At 34.2% G+C, this 22,359-nt stretch overlaps 1 protein-coding gene and 1 long non-coding RNA gene across 4 annotated transcripts; one reads left to right on the top strand and one right to left on the bottom strand.

Moving 5' to 3' along the window:
• Positions 1-10,001: 10,001 nt before the first annotated feature.
• On the top strand, positions 10,002-12,772 carry LOC120280278. Of its 3 annotated transcripts, XR_005542287.1 has the most exons (4): positions 10,002-10,147; positions 11,566-11,626; positions 12,170-12,257; positions 12,406-12,772. It is a non-coding gene; the product is annotated as an uncharacterized LOC120280278 (long non-coding RNA). The 3 variants fall into 3 exon arrangements; XR_005542285.1 differs by having other exon boundaries at positions 12,170-12,772; XR_005542286.1 differs by having other exon boundaries at positions 10,002-10,215; positions 12,170-12,772.
• A 4,393-nt stretch (positions 12,773-17,165) lies between these two features.
• On the bottom strand, positions 17,166-21,613 carry LOC120281318 (WD repeat-containing protein GTS1). Its single transcript, XM_039288172.1, has 8 exons — positions 21,421-21,613; positions 21,130-21,337; positions 20,399-20,494; positions 19,340-19,414; positions 18,779-18,889; positions 18,390-18,481; positions 17,894-17,978; positions 17,166-17,709 (listed from the first exon to the last, which is right to left on the bottom strand). Exons 1-8 carry the CDS (start codon positions 21,555-21,557, stop codon positions 17,341-17,343), a joined length of 1,173 nt encoding a protein of 390 aa, XP_039144106.1. The 5' UTR covers positions 21,558-21,613; the 3' UTR covers positions 17,166-17,340.
• Between the last annotated feature and the right edge of the window lie 746 nt (positions 21,614-22,359).

The following is a 22,359-nucleotide window of genomic DNA, read 5'->3' as shown; positions in this document are numbered from 1 at the left end:
CTAAGAAAGGTCTGATAATGGAGACAATGATGCGGTCTAATCGAATGTTCATATTGCGTGCCACTTCTCTTCCTTTGCCATCAGTTTGCTTTAGCACAATTACTGAGGATGAAATGCAGCTTTGGCATTGTAGATATGGACACTTGAGTCACAAAGGCTTGTAGACTCTTCAGCAAAAAAAAATGGTAGATGGTTTGCCATCAATAAAGTCTCCTTGAAGCTGTGCAAAGATTGTTTGGTGGGGAAGCAACAACGAGATTTTTTTCCAAGGAAGAGTACATGGAGAGCGTCACAAATTCTTCAGCTAGTCCATGCTGATATTTGTGGACCAATCAAGCCTATCTCTAACAGCAATAAGAGTTGTTTGCGCACAGATCGTGGAGGAGAGTTTACATCCAAGGAATTTACAAGTTTTTGTATTGCTAATGGCATCTAACGACAATTGACAGCTGCTTACACACCACAATAGAACGGAGTCGCCGAAAGGAAAAATAGAACCATTATGAATTTGGTTCGCAGCATGCTCTCCGAGAAAAAACTTCCCAAGACTTTTTGGCGGAAGCGATGAAATTGGGTTGTTCATGTGTTAAATCGAAGTCCTACTTTAGCGGTGAAAGATCAAACTCCGGAAGAAGCTTGGAGTGGAGTAAAAGCCAGCAGTTGATTACTTGAGTTTTTTTGGTTGTATTTCTTATGCTCATGTGCACGACAACAAAAGAACTAAAAGTGGATGACAAGAGTTTGCGGTGTGTTTTGCTAGGGTGTCGGTGAAAGAGTCCAAGGCTTATAGGCTATATGATCCAATTTCCAAAAAGGATCATTATAAGCGAGGATGTAAAATTCGAGGAAGACAAACAGCTGGGAGTGGGATCAAACACATGAACAAGGTGTACTTTGTGATTTGGATTGTGGAGATAATGAAATAGTTGAGGAAAACACAGAACCAGTCATAAATGAACAAGAAACTCTTGGTTCTTCAGGTCAAGAAAGATCCGAAGGTAGAAAGCAGGGACGTCCCACCAATATGGATGAATAACTATGAAGTCGGTGAAGGGCTTTCGATGATGATTCTGCTCACTTAGTGATGCTTGCCGATGTTGATCCGATTCATTATCAAGATGCAGTGAAGGAAGAGAAGTGGAGAAAAGCCATGAACATTGAAATGGATGCAATAAAGAAGAATGACACTTGGCAATTAACTGATTTATCTGAAGGAGGAAAGAAAGTTGGAGTAAAGTGGATCTTCAAAACTAAATTTGATGAAAAAGGAGAAGTCAATAAACACAAAGCTAGACTTGTGGTAAAGGGATATGCTCAGGAGTATGGGATAGACTACACAGAAGTCTTTGCACCTGTAGCACGGATGGAGACAGTTCGTTTGGTGCTCGGATTTGCAGCTCAAAAAAATTGGCCTGTCTACCAGTTAGATGTGAAGTCAGCGTTTTTACATGGTCATTTACAAGAAAATGTCTATGTGGAACAACCATGTGGATATGTGCAGAAGGGAAGTGAGCAGAAAGTGTACAAATTGAAAAAGGCATTATAGGGGCTAAAGCAAGCTCCACGTGCTTGGTACAGTCGTATAGAAGCCTATTTCTTAAAGAAAGGTTTTAGAAAGTGTGACTATGAGCATACATTATTTGTCAGAGAAGATGAAGCTATGTTAATTGTAAGTTTGTATGTTGATGATCTTCTTGTTACTGGCAATAATGAACTATTGATTGCAGAATTCAAAAATTCCATGAAGCAAGAGTTTGATATGACAGATCTTGGAAAGATGAAGTATTTTCTTGGCCTTGAAATTGTGCAGAGATCAATTGGGATTTTTATCAGTCAAAAGAAATATACTTTGGAGGTGCTAAAAAGATTTGGCATGGCAGAAAGCAATCCTGTTCATAATCCAATTGATCCTGGCAGTTTGCTTACAAAGGAGGAAAAGGCTGATCAGGTAAATAAGACTTACTTTAAACAAATAGTGGGTATTCTTATGTAAAGGGTTTTCAGATATTTGAAAGGAACTGTTGGGTTTGGAATTTTTTATAGAAAAGGAGGAGGAGATGAGCTTATTGCCTACACTGATAGTGATTATGCTAGAGATTTAGGAGACAGAAAAAGCACATCAGGATATGTGTTTTTGTTGAGTTCAGGAGCTATATCATGGTCATCTAAAAAACAACCTGTAGTAAGTCTGTCAACTACAGAGGCAGAATTTATAGCTGCAGCCTCTTGTGCTTGTCAAGCAATATGGTTAAAAAGAGTGTACCAAAAGCTGGATAAAAATCAAGGTGAAACAACTATTATTTACTGTGATAATAGTTCTGCAATTAAATTATCCAAAAAATCCAGTGATGCATGGTCGCAGCAAGCATATAGATGTGCGTTTCCATTTTCTTCGTAATCTCACGAAGGCTGGAACTGTGAAATTAGTTCATTGTAGAACTCAAGAGCAATTGGCGGACATTATGACAAAGCCACTTAAGTTGGAAGCTTTCTTGAAGTTGCGTGAACTCTTAGCAGAGAATGATGTAAACTAAATGCTAGCATTTAGTTTAAGGGAAGGATTGTTAGGATTTAGTTAATAAATCCCTATTATTATTAGGATTTAGTCAATAAATATGTTGATTAAATTAGTTTTTGCATATCATGAGTTTGTTAGATATTGGTTTCTTATCTCTTTGTATTTCAATTAGTTAGTTTGTAAGACTTTTATATAGCCATCATTGTTGATAATAAAAGGGAGATTTTTCTTCTTAAAAACTCTTGTAATTCTTTACACTACCTTCCATTAATTTGACATGCTCTTTAGATGGATTGGATATTCAACAATTTCTTTTTTTTACTTTGTTATATATATATATATATATATATAATAGAGAAATTTACACTTGAAGAAGTACATCCTAGCATTAAAACAAAAGGAAAGATGACGTGGGATTGGTATATTATTCACTGATTTAATTGATTGATGGCTTTCTAAACAAGGTTGACATGTAGCATATTTTTGGATAACAGTAATTTGTTTTCAATTGTTCTGATTATCACACTAATTGAGTAATAAAACACTTGGTTTTTATGTATAAAATCAAAAGTTTTACTCTTTTCCATTACATGATTGAGACTAAATAATAATAAAAATACATGAAATGGTTTGTCCACATTGTAATATATATATATTGTTGGTTTTTATTTAAATTAATAACTGACTTATTTTTTATTTTTATTGACTTTTTCAAGAGAATTTTTTAATTTTTTTTAAAAAAGTAGATTTTAGATGAATAATGTTTGTTTTTGCATTATGTAAAATTAATTACATAGTAAAAATATAATATAATAATTAAATCAGGATAACCTGCTACCTTGTAATTTCTATTTTGATTAACGACGGCTTTTTAAGTCTTAAGCATGGCTTAGCTAAAGGATAATGGTAATTAGTAGATAAAGGGGTATTTTATGTTCTATCACAAATTAATTTACATGTCTATATTTACTACATTTACGACATTTACCTCCACTAACCACCATTAATTCATACTTGATGTGGTTTACGTACCTCTTGGCCTTTTCTGCTCATTGATCCCATGACAATTTTTTTTTTTTATCAAACATCAAATAATTTCTTTGGAATAATTAATTGATTCTCTCTTTATATATCTTAATTGTAACAAAAAAATTTATTAGTTAAATCAGTTTTTTTTTCCTTGTCTTATGCTTATTCTGCATGTACTACTTAGTTGCTTATTTTTCTTGCTTTCCTAATAAATGGGTTATCCTTAAAAATATATGATGGTTAAAAGTCAAAAAACATAGATAAATGATGAACAAGATGTTTCTCATACGATAGGCAAACCTTAACATGTAGAGATTCCTAATTAACAATTCAATGAAATAGTTGGAACTTCAAATAATAGTCAAAAGAAAAAGTTATTACCACCACAAGTACCGATGATGTCATTTTCAAGAACATATGATTGTTTATTTTAATTTTTTATATAAATTATTTATCTATTAATTAATATTTAAAAAAAAATAAAAAATCTAAAAAACATGAATAAGGTCTAACCATTAATGCAAAACTTGCCACGTCAAAGAAAAACATAGTGATATTCAGTTTTTTTTATCTATATTATAAAGTAAATCATATAAATACTAGCCTTTTCAATTTCGAATTCACTATGTCCAATTCAATAGCTTCACTGGGAGAATGTTAAACCAATGTGAATATTTTTACAAGTATGAATAAATATTTAAAGATTTTTAATGTATAAGATTCAAATTAAAGCTATAACTTAGAATAAATTTTAATATTCAAACTATGAGATCCCACTATTCTGAGTGCATATCATATGATTGCTAATGGACATAAAATCTGAATTATATAATAATTATATTCGTTTTTCCATCCGGATATGAAATTTAAGGCGGGCACAATCTACCAATTGGCTAATGACTTGCTTTTAAACAGATCAATATATATTTTTTATTTTAAAAAAAATTAGGGAGAATTGGTTATAAACCCCTCAAAAGTTCTATAATTGCATATTTACCCTCTGAAAAAACATAATTGTATATATACCCCTGAAAAATATAGGTAATTGCAGATATGCCCTTACTGTTAGATTCCGATAATCAAACTTGATTAACTATGGTTATAACTTGGATTAAGATATACAAAAAGTCCAAAATAACCCTTGTACAACTTAAAAAAAACTTTTGAAGGGTATATATGCAATGGTATAATGGTAATTTTATATATTTGTTGTTTGTTAATAGATGGTTTCTCAATTAATTTGAACCCCAAGGGTATATACGCAATTATGTATATTATTCAAGGGTATGTATGCAATTAACTTTTATTCAGGGGCAAATATGCAATTTCAAAATTTTTTAGGGGTACACCTGCAAAAGCCCCAAAAAATTAGGATCTATCAACACAGTGTATATAAACTGTCTGAGTACCAACCACATCACCCCTAGGACAAAAATGATAAATAAATAAATATTCGCATTAAATATTTTTAAAACACTGAAAAAAATAATTTACATGAAAACCTCAGCCAAAAATAACTCCTTGTCCTCAAATAATAATAATAATAATAAAGGAAAGAGAAACTATACAAAGTTTTCTATTAAAAATAGGTTAATTTATATTTTAAAACACAATACCCCATTCCCATTACTGTTTATTATTGTTTGTGCTTGGTTGAGCTAGCCTAACTATTTTTGGACTCGATTTGGCATAGAACAAATGTGATGAACATGATAAGTGTCGGTGAAGTAACGAAAGAGGGAAAAAGATATAAAAAAATGTAATTTTTTTTATTTTTTTTAATATCATAATAATTATATATCTATAAAAGGAGGAAGAGGAAGGAGAGAGGGTTTTCTTTTCTGTGTTACACTTTCCGTTATTTTACCGTCAATAATTATATATTTTATGCATTTTGGACAGTTTATTTTCTGTGATTTTTTTATTGAAGCTATTTTTTTAAATTTATTTATAATGTGACTAATCTCTGATTATTGTACTTGTTTAATATTTTTTAAAACAAATTGATTTTTTTTCCATATGTGCCAAAATAAGTACAAAAGTATAGTTTGAAAATTAAAAAAATACATATACATATGACGTCATTTATTTTTCTTATCAATCTAATATTTCTATAACTTCTATACTTATGAGTCTAATCATCTTGTACTACTTGTTTTATATTTTATATTTTTGATAAACTACACATCTACATTTTATAGATTATATTATTTTTATCTTTTTATACTGTTTTTATTTTCAATAAATCATGATTTATCCACTTATATCATATGGGAGCGTCAATCATCTACCAATGTACATAGATTTCAAATCTATAAACGATGTGTATGAATCGTTGGATTTCAATCCAATAGTGATATAGTAAAAAGTGAGATATACAATATTTTCATGTGAACTATTCAATCATATTTATTTTTTATCTGAGCTTTTCAATCATATTTGTACAATAATCTAATCAATCACACCATTTCAATTCTATGTCTACTAGACCTATAATGATAACTAAAACCAAATTGCAGAAATAATATACCAACTCATTCAGTGCATATACATGATTTTGGAATTGTTAATTCTACTGTTCTGATGGTCAGTGCCTTTCTCTAACTTTTGAAATTTTGAAAACGTTCTATGGACGTCCCCATAAGACTTTCTGGATTTTGGGGAGATCCATAATCTAGAGTTGCATGATTAAGATCAAGTTTTATTGGCAGAGCCTGGTCATCAAGCCTGCCATGAGCTATGAGTTGTTTAGCATGTAGCCGTAGGAGGCTTGGCAACCCTTGAACGGTTGTAGCTATTCGAGAGCTTGTCAAACAAAAAATGGCAGATATTATCTTCCTTGTTGAGACACTTTCTTGTGGGAACAAAATACAAGAAATAAAAAATCAAATTCAGTTTGATGCATGTTTTGTTGTGGATCGGTTAAGATATGGAGGAGGTCTTGTGGCTTTATGGCGTAGTCACCAAAATTGTTCAATCTTGGGCTTTTTTTTCAAAACCATATTGAGATCTCCATATTCAATTCCCAAATGCTATGCTTTGGAGACTGACTTGTTATTATGGTTACTAAGAGAGATCTCGAAGATGAGCAACTTGGCAATTTCTTCAAGCATTATCAAGTCTCTCTTCCCTTCCATGGTGTGTAGTTGGTGACTTCAATGACCTATTGGGTCCAGCTAATAAACGAGGAGGGATTGACCATCCTTCATGGTGTTATGATGGTTTTAGGAGTGTGGTTCAAGAATGTGGACTTACAGATATTTAACTATCAGGGTATGGTTACACATGGACAAGAGGTAGGAATTCCTATTGCTCTCAAACCTACTTATATTAATGTGGACGTGGATTTGGATCAACTTTCTATCTCTGATCTGGTTCATGAAAATACTTGGGATGAAACTCGATTCAATGCTATTTTTGGTCCCAATACTAATATGCAGGATCTGCTCCTCAGCACTATCAACAACAGTTCTTGTAACCATTGGAGTTGGAATCCCACCATCAAGCATTTAATTATCTCAACATCTGTTTATATGCATCTAAACCTTTCCAATTCTAATTCTGATTCTTGGAATGGTTGGGCGATACTTTGGAAACTTCATACTGCCCCTAGGGTGAAACACTTCCTTTGGACCCTGTTCCATGGCCGGCTCTCTACTTATAATTACCTTTATCATTTGAGACTGGGTCCCAATACACATTGTATTCTATGTGGCCTGGCCCCGGAAACTATGGATCACCTCTTTTGCTATTGCTCTAAAATTCAGTCGATATGGTCTCATTTTAGTTTGCAGGTCAATACTCACATTCAGTTCCCTAACGGTTTTGCATCTGGCAACTGGCTTACTGATGGCAGCTATTCCATGAAAATTTCCTCCACCATTGCTGCCATTGCTTGGTTCATTTGGAAAATTCATTGCGAGGCCATTTTCCGGCATACTAATCCCAATCTTCCAACAGTTATTTGCAAAGCTTTGGCACATGTGCAGGAATATAGCAGGAGCTATTGTAGCCTTCTTGGCCAAAAGTTCATTATGTGCAACTTCACTATAGCGCTAATGGTCTATTCCTATTTTCACACGTTAACAGCAATCACTGCACCAAGGTAAGCTCGACTGGCTTTTTCATTACCAATATTGATTATACCATTCTACTTGTAGCTAGGTTTCTGCTCCCAACCTTTGGACGAAACAACTAGAGATGATCTTTTTGGCCTCGGTGTTGCCCTTCGCGCAGCTACGGACATCCATTGCAATATTAAGCATATTTGTGTCAATAATTCTGCCACTTCTACAATCATCAATAGGTCGGCCCAAGTTATCACCTGACGCTTCGATTCCCAGATTGAGGAGATTAGATCTTTATTGGACAGTCATGGCTCCCCTTGCATTCATTGCATATATACCTGTCTCTTGGATGCACCCTCTGTCTCTCTTGCTAACTATATATGGATTTAACTACTCAGCGCTGAACCTGTTTTTGTCTGTCTCTCTTCCTAGAGGCCATTCCGACTAAGGTGACTGATTCTGATAATGCTATTCTCATGGCTCTATTCAAATTGGAGGAATTCAAGATAGCACTATCACAAATGGATCCAGATAAAGCATCAGGTCCATATGGGTTTAACCCTTGCATTTTTTCAAACATTTTTTCCAAAAATTCTGGGATCTCATTGGTTCGCAGGTATTTCAACAATGTTCTCAATGGATACGTAATAAAGAATTTCCTTCTCACGTTAATTCTACAATCCTTGTGTTGGTTCCAAAATGTGAAAGCCCTAACTCTATGAATAACAATTTCTTTATGCAATGTTCTCTACAAGTTGATGTCAAAAGTGGTGACAAACAGGTTAACAAAGTTACTACCACAACTTATTTTCGAATTTCAATCAGCATTTGTTCCCGGACGCAGCATTACTGATAATGCTCTCCTAGCTTTTGGAACTCTGCATCACATGAAATGTAAATCTAGGGGACATGAGTGTGAGGTGGCTAGCTTTAAAGATGGATATTAGCAAGGCATATGATCGGGTAAATTGGTATTTTTTGAAACATGCGCTTTTAAAATTGGGATTTCATACTAAATGCGCGGATTGATCTAATAATGTTTTTTTGTGTTCACTGTCTCTTATCATGTGAACTTCAACTGAAAGTTATTGGGTCCTAGTCATCATCATCAAGGATTAAGGCAAGGAGGCCCTATTTCTCCATATTTGTTTATTTTTAAGCCTTGAGGGGTTATCTGCACTCATCACCAAAGCAGAACTAAGTGGAGACATTCATGGTATTCGTGTTTGTTGTTCACAGATAATAGTCTCTTTATCTTTCAAACCACAACAGAAGTGGTAAGGGCTATGAAGACTATCTTGGTTTCCTATGAGCAATTAAGAGTCAGGTCAAACTATAAACCTCATGAAATTAGGTGTGTATTTCAGTCATAATGTTCAAGACCAAACTAGGGGTATAATCAAGAGCATGCCGCAGGGTGTTCACTCAACATTAGAGAATGGCAAGTTATACCTAGGCTTACCTTCTTTTATAAGCTAGTAGACTGGCAGAATCGGTACTTCTCTAAAGCAGGCAAGGAAATACTATTGAAGACAATTGCTCCAACGGATGATGAATTCCTTTTGGTGGGGTTCCAAAGCTAATGGTTTGAAAAGTATGCATTGGATAGCATGGGATCGTCTTTGCATTCGAAAAGAGCACGGTGGGTTGGGCTTCCAGGACCTATGAAGTTTTAACTTGGCAATGCTAGTGAAGTAAGGTATACGTTTTCTCTTGCAGAATTCAGTATTAGTCACAAAGGGTTTTCAAAGCTAGATACTTTTTGGATGGGAATCTTTTCAATGCCACATTGGGGCATAATCCGAGCTTTGTTTGGCGACGCATCTTGGCATCACGATGAATTTTAGAAAAAGGTTGCCGGTGGCATGTGGGGAAAGGGACTCAAGTGCGTGTTTGGCATGGCTCATGGCTTCAAGATGACACAAACTTCCGCATCCAGACCGAGAGGATTCCTAAATTGGATGACTTGTTGGTGAATGATCTATTCATTCCTAGAGCAAATGAGTGGGATGTGGAGCTACTACAATAGTTATTTGTACAGGAATGAGCAAATGAGTGGGATGTGGAGCTACTACAATAGTTATTTGTAGATCGAGATGTAAATTATATATGTAAAATCTGCTTGAGTGGTAATTCTGAGGATTAGATAATATGGCACTTTAGCAAAAATGGCTATTATCAGGTGAAATTAGGCTATCGCCTAGCTCAAGATGCCAACACGATAATACCAGTTATGTCAGTTACTGGAGATTGGATATGTAATATTTGTCACCTTGGTCTTGTTGACCAAGTTGACCGGAGATCTTTTTGGTTTTTTTTTTTTACAGTTTGACCGAATCCTTGGATTCATGACAAGGTTTCATCTCAAGCTGGCTTCTCACCAGTGAGCTCCGGTCTTGTCGGGGTTGGTGGAAGGTTCTCTTTTTTAGAGCAACTCCCTCTTCTAAGTTTTCCCCTTTTTCTTCAAGCCCTCTCCTTCTCCTTGTTGGAAGCTCCAAGTTTGGGTGTGCTGGTGGTTTTGTTTCAGCTTTTGGTGGGTCTGTGGTCTCTCTGTTTAAAGTTAGATTGTTGTTACCTTGTTTGAGGATCTAGCTTTGGCTGGTATGATTCTAGAGAGCATGGGGTTCAGCTTGTTGTTTTATGTATGTGTATCTATGGTGGTCTTGGCCTTTACTTAGCATCTTTAAAACCAAAAATCTAGGTTATGTTTGGATCTTGCAAATGTGATTTGTATGTCACTGGGTGTATGCATGATTTTATATTTTTTCCTTGGGAGCTTAGCTTTTCCTTTTTATTCTAGGCATGCTTCTTCTGAGTTTGGCTTGTTTAGAACCATGTTTCCCTTATTTTATACTGGAAATTTAAAGCTTGTTGTGATCATGTTCTTAGATTGAATCAGTATGCATAGGTCTCTATGTATATACATTGTAGACTTGGTGTTCTTGCAAGCATGGTCATTTGTTAAATTGTTTAATCACTCATTTATAGAGGTATTTATATGTACATTTAATTGTGCTAGATTTCCTGCAACCTTGATATGTTAGATTCCTGTTTATTTCTATAACTTAATCTTGTAATCTGGTTCTTAGTTAATCTTTATTTGTATTTAAATGTTGTAGCATGGGATGTTGTAAGTCTGCATGAGGTTTTATTTCTAGTATTTTGATTTTCTAAAATTCTCTAGTGTATTTTTAAACACTCTGTTGTGTTTTTAAAATTCTGCCTATTGTGTTTAAACATGAGCATGACATCTAGATTTAGTCTAAGCATGCACCTATGTAAGCATGTTTGTTTAGATGATTTGTTTAATAATATTTGTGTGTGTATATAAATATATATATATGTATTCATGCATTTCGGGTTTTTCTTTTAAAAATAAAAAATTCTGTTGCGTTGAGTGTTTACCCATTTCCTGACAATTCCATTCCAAAGTTTGGTTTCTTTAGTGTTAACTTTAAAATAGAGTTTATATATTTATGCTTGTGTGTGCATGTTAGAAGTATATATATATATATATATACATGTATCTTGAACGTGTGTTAATAATGATTATTAGTTTTGGAAAATCCTGTTGTGCTGGTGTTCATTACAACCCTTCCTGGAGTATTTATATATGCATAGTTAATTTTCTTTGGCTTAACTCTCTTTAATATTCCTAAAAATTTTTAGTTATTAGTATATGTACTGTGTATTCATTCTAGCAATTATATTATATTTATTTAGTTGGCAAGTGAGTTCAGCGTGTTAAGTGATTTTATTTCGAAGCAAAGCATTTCCTCTAATCATTCAGATTGGTTGTAATATTTGTTTATGCTTCTTTTATTGTGCATGGTTGTTATGTTGCCTTGCTAGCTTTGAAATTTTTTATTTGTTGGGTTTGCTCGGGCTATAGTTATAAGTTAGGCCCGGCCCAAGATTTGTAACCTAAGTTGGATTATTCTGTTTGGGTAGATCCGGTAGCGAGCCCGAATTCGTGGGACTTGTCGAACCCAACTTCATAGCTCGGAGCCAGGTAGGCTCTCGCACCCGTATAATTCCGTATTTTTCTGGCGGTTGTTATTTATTTAATTATTGAATTATTTGGTAAGTTGATTTATTTTATTTACTTATTTATTTATTTATTTATCTATTTACATTTTTTATTCGGTATTTTCTCTGTCCGTATTTTGTATTTTTTGTGGTTTTAGTACATCTCCATTCCTGGCTCGCCCAGCTATGAAGAGTAAGTCCTAGCCATGTGCACATGTTTTCTGTAGTAGCGCTACCCCCGACTGCGGTCGAAGATCCAGCTTCGACTATTGATATTCTGTTATGTTCTAATCCGACTTCACAGTCGATGATTCAGCATCGTGTTGTTGATTGTTGTTATTAGCCAGGGAGATGTACATGACTGTTTCTGCGTGTTTTCATATTTTTATTATTTCTGTATTATGCGTATTTTCTGCATTCTGTATGAATTATGATTTATTATTCTGCAACATCTGCTTTATCTGTTGTTTCTACGATCTTACTGGGCCCTTGTGGCTCATGAACTCTGTGAATTCTGTTCTCGCAGGAGAAGATCAAGTCTAGGATCGGGGTGTGTCTGAGGGGTAGTATTTCCTGCTTTTGACAGTATCTTTATAGTGAACTTTTCTGTGAGAGTAAGACTTTTATTTTGACTGTATTTGTGACTCGCAAACTGTCTACTTGACTATGTATTTTGTAGGGTTGCTACAGCCCATACTTGTAGTATTCCAGTTCCTATTATCCTTGGTGGTTCTGTATTACTATCTATATTCTGTTTGTTAGGGTTGACTCTGACCAGGTCAAATGTGACGCCTTGCACCCAGTAGGGCCCAATCCCATTGGATGCGGCCAATCTGTCAGCGGGCCCGGCTGTGGGGCTGGGGCGTGACAGGATAACACTATGGAACTTGGCTCTCCCTTACAAGGTGAAACACTTCTTATGGCGACTCCTTCATGAGTGTATTCCTACACGTTCAAAACTGCTAGAAAAAGGGGGTCATTTTGATGATGACTCTTGCATCCATTGTAATCAGACAAGTGAAACTCGTGCTCATTTGTTTGTGAATTGTCAGTTAGTCTCTTTTGCATGGTTGCAATTATGAGTTAACACAACCATTGCAACAGACAGTGGCGGACCCAGAAATTTGGTCCAGCCCGGGCTTGAATAAAAATCAATTTTTTATATTAATTACAAAGACACATACAAATATAAAGGAAAATGCAAACTTAGTCGATATTCAATATCAATAATAAATATATGAACAAAATTCAAATACAATACATAATAAGTGAAATAACAATGGAAAATACAAATACAAACTACATCATGCCTTGAGATTGGATTGAGATTGGATTTCTGATGAGAAGATGGTTTATGATCTCGAAGCAAAATGCATGGATGGTCATCATGCCTTCCACCTTATCAGATATGAAGGCTTTGAAGTTTGAATCACATTATCACAGATTCACAGTAATGGTTGCCTTCTCCATCAGCCAGGGCTGCCTTCTCCATCAGCCCGGGCTTTAACTTCGCCGATTCCATCTTTTGCAATGATTTCCGGCAGTCCAGCCCGGGCTTCAGCCCGGACTGCCAATATATTGGGTCCGCCACTGGCAACAGAGGAAAGGTTTAATGAGTGGTTTGTTGGTTTGCTACAATCTTGCCATGCTGATTTAGTTCACAAATCAAGTATGTTGTTATGGAGTATTTGGAATTCTAGAAAAAAAACATTGTGGAGGCTCATCCACCTCCACCAAGAATTTTCATTAACCGAGGAAATGAGCTATTTAAATCTTGGCAAGAGTTGTGGAAAAATCCATCTTATGTTGTGGTGGGAGTACGACCTGTAATTGAAAATCAAAGGTGGTCACCACCTTTAATTTGGAGGGGCAGCTTCAGTGTAATTTAGATGGGGCCTTGTTTGCATCCCAGTTGCGAGTGGGTATTAGAGTCGTTCTCCGTGATCATCATGGAAATTTTATTGGTGGTTATACTGCTACTTTCAATGGTTTGTTCTCCCCAACTGAACTAAAAGCTATTACATTGAAGGAAGTTTTATTAGTTGGTTGCAAGCAAGCAATCAGTCAAATGTTGTGCTAAAAATGGATGTGCAAGTTGTGGTTCGTAATATTTTACGGGATCAACCTGTTATATATTATGTAAATATACTAATATTATTTAATAATAATTAGATGTTTTTATTCGGTATATTATATAAAATATATTTTCTTATTATCCTTATAGTTATTATTAGATAAAGAGATAAAATAATTTTTTTTTTTAAAAGAAGAGATGTGTTTGTAGCCGTTGTTCTGACACATCCCAAGAACGGGAAAAAGAAACGGAAAAAGGTGTCTTTTCACACACTCAACTGTTGGATAAAACATGTTTGACATCTTTTAAATAGTCAAGTACAAGAATGGAAAAGATAATATATAAAAAAAAAAATCTCTTCTCTAGTCTTCAATAATCTCCTTATTGTTTTCTGATTTTTTTATTGGCTGGTTCTGGTTGAGGAACAAGATTGAGTTGTAGCAATCGTGTTTCTTTGATTAGGCATTGTATCCTGGGGTTAGTATTTTCTAAAAAGCATCTACAATTTAGTGGGGAAATAACTATCCTAAAAAAAATTTCTGAAAATGCCTTGCCTAAAATCTTTGTCTTCTCATTCATTCAAACTTCTTCCACATCTTGATTTTTGTCTTTTCATATTTTTAAATTTATTACAACACAACCAGACATCTCATCTTGGGAGTGCTTACAACAGAATGCAAGTATTTGTTAATGCAGTGCCCATCTTTTTTTCTAAAATATGCTAGAAGATAGTCTAACAAAACTAGTCATACTTGGCATGACTGTCTCCTATGTTTAGTGGTCCTTTTCTTTGGGCCTCACCATCTCTCCAGTTGGTTGAGGTTTTACTTGATGGTGTTATGACTACTAATCAATGAAATTATCTTTTTCTCTTGAAAATAATATATCATGTTACAAATCTAAAAAAAAATTTACAATATAGTCCAACTAACATCTACCCAGACAGCATGGGATGGGAGACAACTGTGTAGCTGACCACACCTTCCATGCATTTACTCATTTCATTATTATTATTATTATTATAACACTATAAATAGGACCCCATTCTCTCTTCATTTCCTCCACCCCAACTACTGAAACTCTAAATAAAGACAAAGAAGTAAAGAAAGAAGATGAAGATAAAGCCCTTGTTTGTTCTATCATTCACATCAATGGTTCTTCTTCTTCTTCTTCTTCTTCTTCTTCAAAGCTCCACAGTGATGTCAGTTGACTGCAACGTTGCTGAGTTGATATCTTGCGCAGATCCAATATCAACAGGAGTTGCAACACAACAGTGCTGCTCTAAACTCAAAGAACAGGAGCCATGCTTGTGCCAATACAAAAACAACCCACTTTTCGGTGGTTATGTCAACTCTCTCAATGCTAAAAAGGTGGCTCAGTCGTGTGGTGTGCCTTTCCCTTCTTGCTAATTAATTTATCAACTTAATTAATTGGCCCTCTCTTATTGTTCCTATCATAATATATATATATATATATATATATATCTTGAAAAGAGTACTATGTTTTATATATGAACAATAAGGAAGGGTTTGGAGAGTCTTATGCTCTTCTTAATCATCATCATCTTGTTGTTGTTGTTGTTGTTGTTGGTATGAATAAATGATTCATAGTTCATGCATGATGAACTTAATTTTAATTAATTCTTGTTTTTATGGTTTGAGGTTGTTTATCAACTTCCCTTAATTACCTTCCATTAATTTGACATGCTCTTTAGATAGATTGGATATTATTCAACAATTTCTTTTTTTTTTCTTTGTTATATATATATATATAAAATAGAGAAATTTACACTTGATCCTAGCATTAAAACAAAAGAAAAGATGACGTCGGATTTGCATATCATTCACTGTCACTGATCACTCATTTAATTGATTGTCGACTTTTATATTAATGTTGGTTTTATTTTTTTTTGTAGTTTTTATTGATTTTTTCAAGAGAATTATTTAGTAAGTTTATTTTACAGAAGTAGGTTTTAGATGGATTGTGTTTGTTTTTGCATTATGTAAAATTAATTAAATAATAAAAATATAATATAATATAATAATTAAAACAGGATAACATTCTACCTTGTAATTTGTATATTTATATTTTGATTAATGACGCCTTTTTAAGTCTTATGCATGGCTTGGCTGACAAATTCACATGTCTATATTTACTGCATTTATAACCACTACATTACCCACCAAACCCACCATTCATACTTGTTGTGGTTGCCCTCTTGACCTTTTGTGCTTGTTGATCCCATGACAATTTTTTTTTATTATACATCAAATAATTTCTTTGGGATAATTAATTGACTCTTTCTTTATATATCTTAATTATAACCAGAAAATATATTAGTTATAAAAAAAAAAAAAATTCTCTTGTCTTCTGCTTATTCTGCCTAGAGCTGTAAACGAGCCGAGTCCAGCCGAGCTTGGTCATGCTCAAGCTTGGCTCGCTATTATTTTTACCGAGCTCAAGCCTACTTTAATCAATCTCGAGCCGAGCTCGAACTTACTTCAACCGAGTTCGAGCCGAACTTGAATCTACGCCAAGTTTCAAAAAGTCAAAATTTTTACAATAAAATTTTTTGAGATCAAGTAAAAAGTCAATAGCTCAAATAGTAAATTTTTAGAAATATATATATATATATATATATATATATATATATATATATATATGTATTTTATATGCTATATCCTGGTTTATAAAAGCCAAAGAATCAAACAATAATTTTCATAAATACTTTCGAAAACATAATTTTTTTTATACTATATATATACTAATTTGTAAAATATCAAACCCAAATAATAATTTTTTATAAATATTTTTCTTAAAAATATTTATTTTTAAATTATTAGTATTAATTTGTAAAAAAAATTGATATTTTTTTAAAATTAAAAATTATAAGTAGAGAGAGAGGACTTTTAAATAAAATTAAACTGATGTAGGGACTGAAAAATAAGTAAATTGAAAAAGAAAGAATTGCAACGGATATTTGAAAAGTTAAAAGGACTAATAAATAAGCTTGTTTAGGCTCACGAGCCTTACGAACTGAGTAATTTTGGGCTCGAGCTTGACTTGCCAAAGTAAACGAGTAGCTCGAGCTCGGCTCGTGAAAAATCGAATCAAATTCGAACATAGATCGAACCGATCTCGAGTAGCTCACGAGTAGCTAGGCTCATTTACACCCCTAAATTTCTGCTTATTTTGCTTGCGCTAATAATTAGCTGGTTAATTTTCTTGCTTTCTTAATAAATGCTTATCTTTGGAAATATAATATGGTCACCGGATAATATAGAAAGATAAAGATATTTGTGAAATTTAAATCAGGGTTAGGACACATTTTTAAAAGTGCGAGGTAGTGATTGTGTACATGATCTCAGTGTCAATGTGTTCACAAGTCCTGATTTCACTTGGAAAAATAAATAAATAAATAAAACAAAGGATTATTTTACCTACCCACTTCGCCAAAATCTCCTCTCATGCTCTTTGCTCTAAGGTTGAAAAATAATACATGATCCTAAGCTCCAACAAACACTAATAATACGAATGGCAAGACAAAGATGCTCAAGGCTAACCTACATGTGGCTTGACATAAATTTGAAAGCTTCTCACCAGTTTAGATTACATTTGGGTATTTAGTATGGATTGCGTCTGTTTAACTTGTGAATTTTCTGGGACTTCATCACCAAGGCACTGGATGCCCATGAGCGATTAGCTTCTAATGATTTATCTGATAACCAGCAACACAGCCGACCATCTTCACCTCCAGTCCATCCGAAGATGCCATTGTTGCGGGGCAAGTTACCACGTGTGCATGAAACAGGCAGCACGGTTCGAACAACCCCTGAATGTCCACCTTCAAGTATGGCTTCTGCTGGCCCAATCCCGCCCGACGGCACCTGGTGGTTGATGGGGAAGTAGCCCAGTGTCCCTGAGCTAGTGCCGCCAATTACCCATAATCGATCATCTGCTCCGGAGTAATGGCAATCAACAAAATAGTCTATCTGTCAATACATAAAAGGAAAAGGAGCAGTCAGAGGTAACAGATTTGGAGGGGTAAAGGCAAACAAGGGGACAATGAGAACAATGAAGGAACACTTCACTTGAGGTTGCATATCAGACAAGGGAGTTCAAAACAATATGTTTAAAGTCATATTTAATAAAATTTTACAAAGCCCTCAAGCCTACCTGATCCAAATTCCACTTATCAGAAGCCAAAGACCGAGCTTCTTCAAAATTGATTTGTCTTGCTGATTCTCTCCAATCCCATATACTGAATATCATACCAAAAGAAAGCATAATTTGAAGTTAATCTGTATCTTTAATAAAAACCAAAGTGGTAAACAGCAGTCCACCAGATCCTTTAAAATAATTTGCCCAAATGTGGAAAAGGTGGTTAAACATTTTTGCAATTTAACAGTAAACAATGTTAAAAGAAGCAATTGAGGTGTGCTGCTCAAGTAAGAAACAACTAGATATCAATTAGTGAGATAATAAAACAAGAGCGAGGGAGAATGTTTTCCTCAGTTGAGTTAGTTTGCTAGCAGTGATAAATTTATTTCAGTGTACTTGGGATTTGCACAAAAAGATTGCATAAAACATATGCCAGATGATTTGAGATGATATGATGCCCAAGTTATAAAAATCAATTAAATAAACTTGTACAAGTCGTAAAAAATACAACCTTAAAGTTTCAATATGTGTTAAACACCAAAGTCTTTGGTTCATTTCACCAAAGAACCCAACTTTTGCAACAGAAGTCCCTACATTCATCACCTGGAAGTCACAAATGAATAACTCCAATAAGATTTTGAGGATAGATAGTTTCCTATAAACTATGCGAAAGAGATTCATGCTTGATTTTGCAACATCTATTTTGTAAGAATTGTATGGAACAATTGCTAAAAAGCTTTCTCATTTCAAAATGGTTCTCTTCTATTAAAACCAACATAATATAACAAATGGTACAGTATGATATTTTTTTCATTAACAAAACAAGAGTTCTATAAATTGGCTAGTAAGAAAATAATAAAAATTATTACACTACAAACAGAGCATGAAACAACTACTTACTGATTCCAAATGGTCATCATCATCAATTTGTCCATCAGTATCAAACAAGCACATCAACCCATCAACAGAGGAAGAAATGAGCTTGCTTTGTTGACTAGGAACAAAGCGTACCTGAAAGTGACCATACATTGCGAATGAGACGATATTTGATGATGATGTATAAACCATATATACACCATTTGATTTATATAATGGTATCCCAAATACAACAATTTTTTAAGAAAAAACAGTGCAGATTGACAAGTCAAACAAATACAAGTGAGCTTCAAAGGAAATTCAGAACAACTTCTACAACCTTCGAACCAAGATGCATCCACAGGGACCTCTATCTAGGGAAAGCTCCTGAAGTAAAGCATTCCTGATGAACTTAATTTCAATATGAAAACCAATCAAATGGCCATTTTCTTACATAGGTTCATTGTACACATAGACATTTTTTGTCAAATCAGTAAGTTTATATTTTATTGATAATTTTTTTCTGAAATGGCCAGCATATTATTCATGTGAACTAAATAGGTTAAGGGAATCCCAAACAGGCAAATAAAATAGAAAATAGGAAACCTGAGTAACATCATCCATGTGGGACTCCTCCAAGCATGCTCCAAGCTTTCCATGTCTCCAATCCCAAAAAAGTATCTGCAATTGTAATTTAGGAAGAAGAAAACAGAAAAGTCAAAGAAAATCAGCAAAGAGAAAAGAAGTAAAAGGTTTTGGAGGAATGATACAACTCTCATTAGTCAAGCTCCAGCAAAATTCAAAGTTAAGAATTAAAGAAAAATGTACAACGAAAATGATAAAATAAGCACGTAAGAGCCACATGGAGTGGCCTTTTATATGTTATTATCCACTAAGAAGTTGCCAGAGGACAACCACAGAGTTATCGGTGCTTTTGACTTCCGACATCAGCATCTTATAAATGTCGTCCTTTTGTAAATTACTTTTTCACTACCGTATAAAATTTTTATGGTATGACCTTTCATTTCCAAAAGAGTTGCATGTCTTAACTGACACTTAATCATGCCAATGCAGCCTGATCTAGCCCGTGAGTGAACATGAGCAGGATGGGGCACGTTGGCCATTGATCATCTTATCATTATTCCATAGCTTCAAACATCCAAAACAGGTAGAAGCTTAGGAAATCATCTAAAATGTACAAATTCTGCAGTGGTCAGGTCAGTAATCAGTATAGAAGATATAAGGGGAAATCTACTGCATGTGAGCTGTCAGAGTGCCTGACTTAACTACAGAAGATTCAGTTGCGGGAAATGACTGAATTTACATCTCTCTAGAACACCCAAGGCATAAATTATAGCATAATAGACACTTGTGGGAAAAAGCACTACAAAACTTGCATGGTTAGTCTTGATTCTTGAATCTTGTTGCTTGGTCTATGAAAGTTCATTTCAACTTCTTACCAAAAGGACAACACTAGCTTTGGGGCAACTTAATATTTTAGTGCAGTATTAATCTTGATGATAACTAACAACAAACCTATGCCATCAAACTACAACCATTGTACAGTTGCATAGCACAATATATTGCATGGTTAAAATCACTCTACATGGTGAGGCATTTTGTCATTTGAAAAGAGAACAATAAGCATTCAACTGGACTTCAAACCTGTGCATTTGAGCCTGCAGCTAGAAGATTACCACTTGACCCACCAAAAGAAAAGCTAAATATTTCTTGTGAGGAGCCAGTTCTCAGCAGTGAAACCTACAAAACCAGAATTTCAATAAGAAAATGATAATATATCTTCTGTACACAGATCCATTTCCTAATTCCTTAAAAATGCAGGAAAAAGGATGTAATAGAGGCCGAATTCTCCAGTCAGCATAACCAACATCCCTCCACATAGCAACAAATGATATGCATCTTCATAAGCTAATTAAAAGTGCATTCACAACCAGTCCCATGCATCTATTAAATGGGTCCTAGTACCGCCAAAATAGACAATAAATAGACTAAAGCACCCAAGCAATGTAACATAATGCAGAGCAACCTCCCAATGAACAAAAGCATTTGACTCAAGTTTTCTTAGGAGGTAGTATCATGAAATATATGACTTAGTGCCAATACAAAATTTCCATCACAATAATGAACTGTTGGTGTCAAAGACTCTGAATGGCATTTAGCAGCCTTTGTAGGGTCATTAACTCAAGCTCCACACTAATATCTTGATTTCACAACGACAATAAAGCAGTAAAATGGAAACAATGGAACTTGATTTAGAATTCATGCATTAAAAAAAAAACACAAAAGAATGAAACTTAAAAATGCTAATGAATGAACAAAGATATACCATAATAATTTAAAATTCAAAATCCAATTTTGAAACTTGTTTCTCAGACCTGCTTAAACGCCCTGGTGTCCCAAACTCTGACAGTGCCATCAGACGAGCAAGACCCCAATGCATTGGAATGACCTGGAATCGAGAACGAGACCTCATGGATCGTCGCAGAATGCCCTTTGCACTCTCCGATAAACTGTCCAGTCGCCGAGGAGTAAAACTTGATGGCGTTGGATGAAAGAGACACCGCCAAGGACGACGTCTCCTGGCTTACATCCACAACAGAGAAAAAACCACAAAAAATTAGCAAATCAAAACCCTAATTAAAAAAAAATCATGGGAATCGAGGTACCAGGAGGCGATCTGGAAGACATAGTCTTCGCCGAAGTTGGTGTGGATGGTGTTCTTGAGGCCAAGGCACTTGGAAGAAGGAGAAGAGTCGGAAGCGGCGCCGGAGTTCTCCACGTCGACCTCCATCGACGCCTCCATTGAGAGATGATCGAGCTCTTGTTCTGTTTTAGGGTTTAGGAATCATTGAAGTTGTGGGTTTTACTACTCCCACCGTGAAAACTAAAAATTATAATTTTCTTTTTTTATTAAATTCATTAAAATCAACATAAATGTAATTATAAATACATAAAACGTCATGGATTAAAATGGAAGGTTTTGTAAAACACAAGGACTTCTAGAAAATTAGAGAAGTTTGGCAACCGCCTTTGTTGGTTGGAATACAATCTCTGCATAAAGTATTCGTGTCTTTCGCAAAAAAAGCTTGAATCTTAGCTTCGTAGCAATACAAATGTATTAATATATTAATTTTATGTATATATACTTCATTCACAAATGATTTTGTCTATAACTTTTTTTTAAAAAAAATTGGGACACTTTGAGAAAAACTCAACGTCAACTCTTTATAATAAATATTGTTTTTATATATTATATATTTATTAAAAAATTATTTTTTTTATAGGATAGATAAATCACAGATTTATTAGAAAATTGAAGAGTTTGAAATAAAAACTAGTTTATGGGTTTTTATTTCAAAAATATTTATGCACGTTTATGGTTTGAATTGGTTTTTTAATTATTAATTTCAATTTTGCTTTTATACTTGTGGAGAATTTTGATATACTTAAATTGGTTATTTATAAAAATCAAAATTTTGTGTGTTTTTTCACTATATATTAGGCTATATCAAATCAGTTGGATATGAAAAAAATAATTATTTACTTAGTACCAAGAATATTTTATTAATCAAACCTTTGAATTTTAGTAATGAAATTCCTTATTT

Source organism: Dioscorea cayenensis, chromosome 17 (genome assembly GCF_009730915.1).
Source record: "Dioscorea cayenensis subsp. rotundata cultivar TDr96_F1 chromosome 17, TDr96_F1_v2_PseudoChromosome.rev07_lg8_w22 25.fasta, whole genome shotgun sequence".
NCBI classification, from domain to species: domain Eukaryota; kingdom Viridiplantae; phylum Streptophyta; class Magnoliopsida; order Dioscoreales; family Dioscoreaceae; genus Dioscorea; species Dioscorea cayenensis.
Note: the sequence above shows the minus strand (reverse complement) of the source record. Positions and strands in the feature narration are given on the sequence as shown.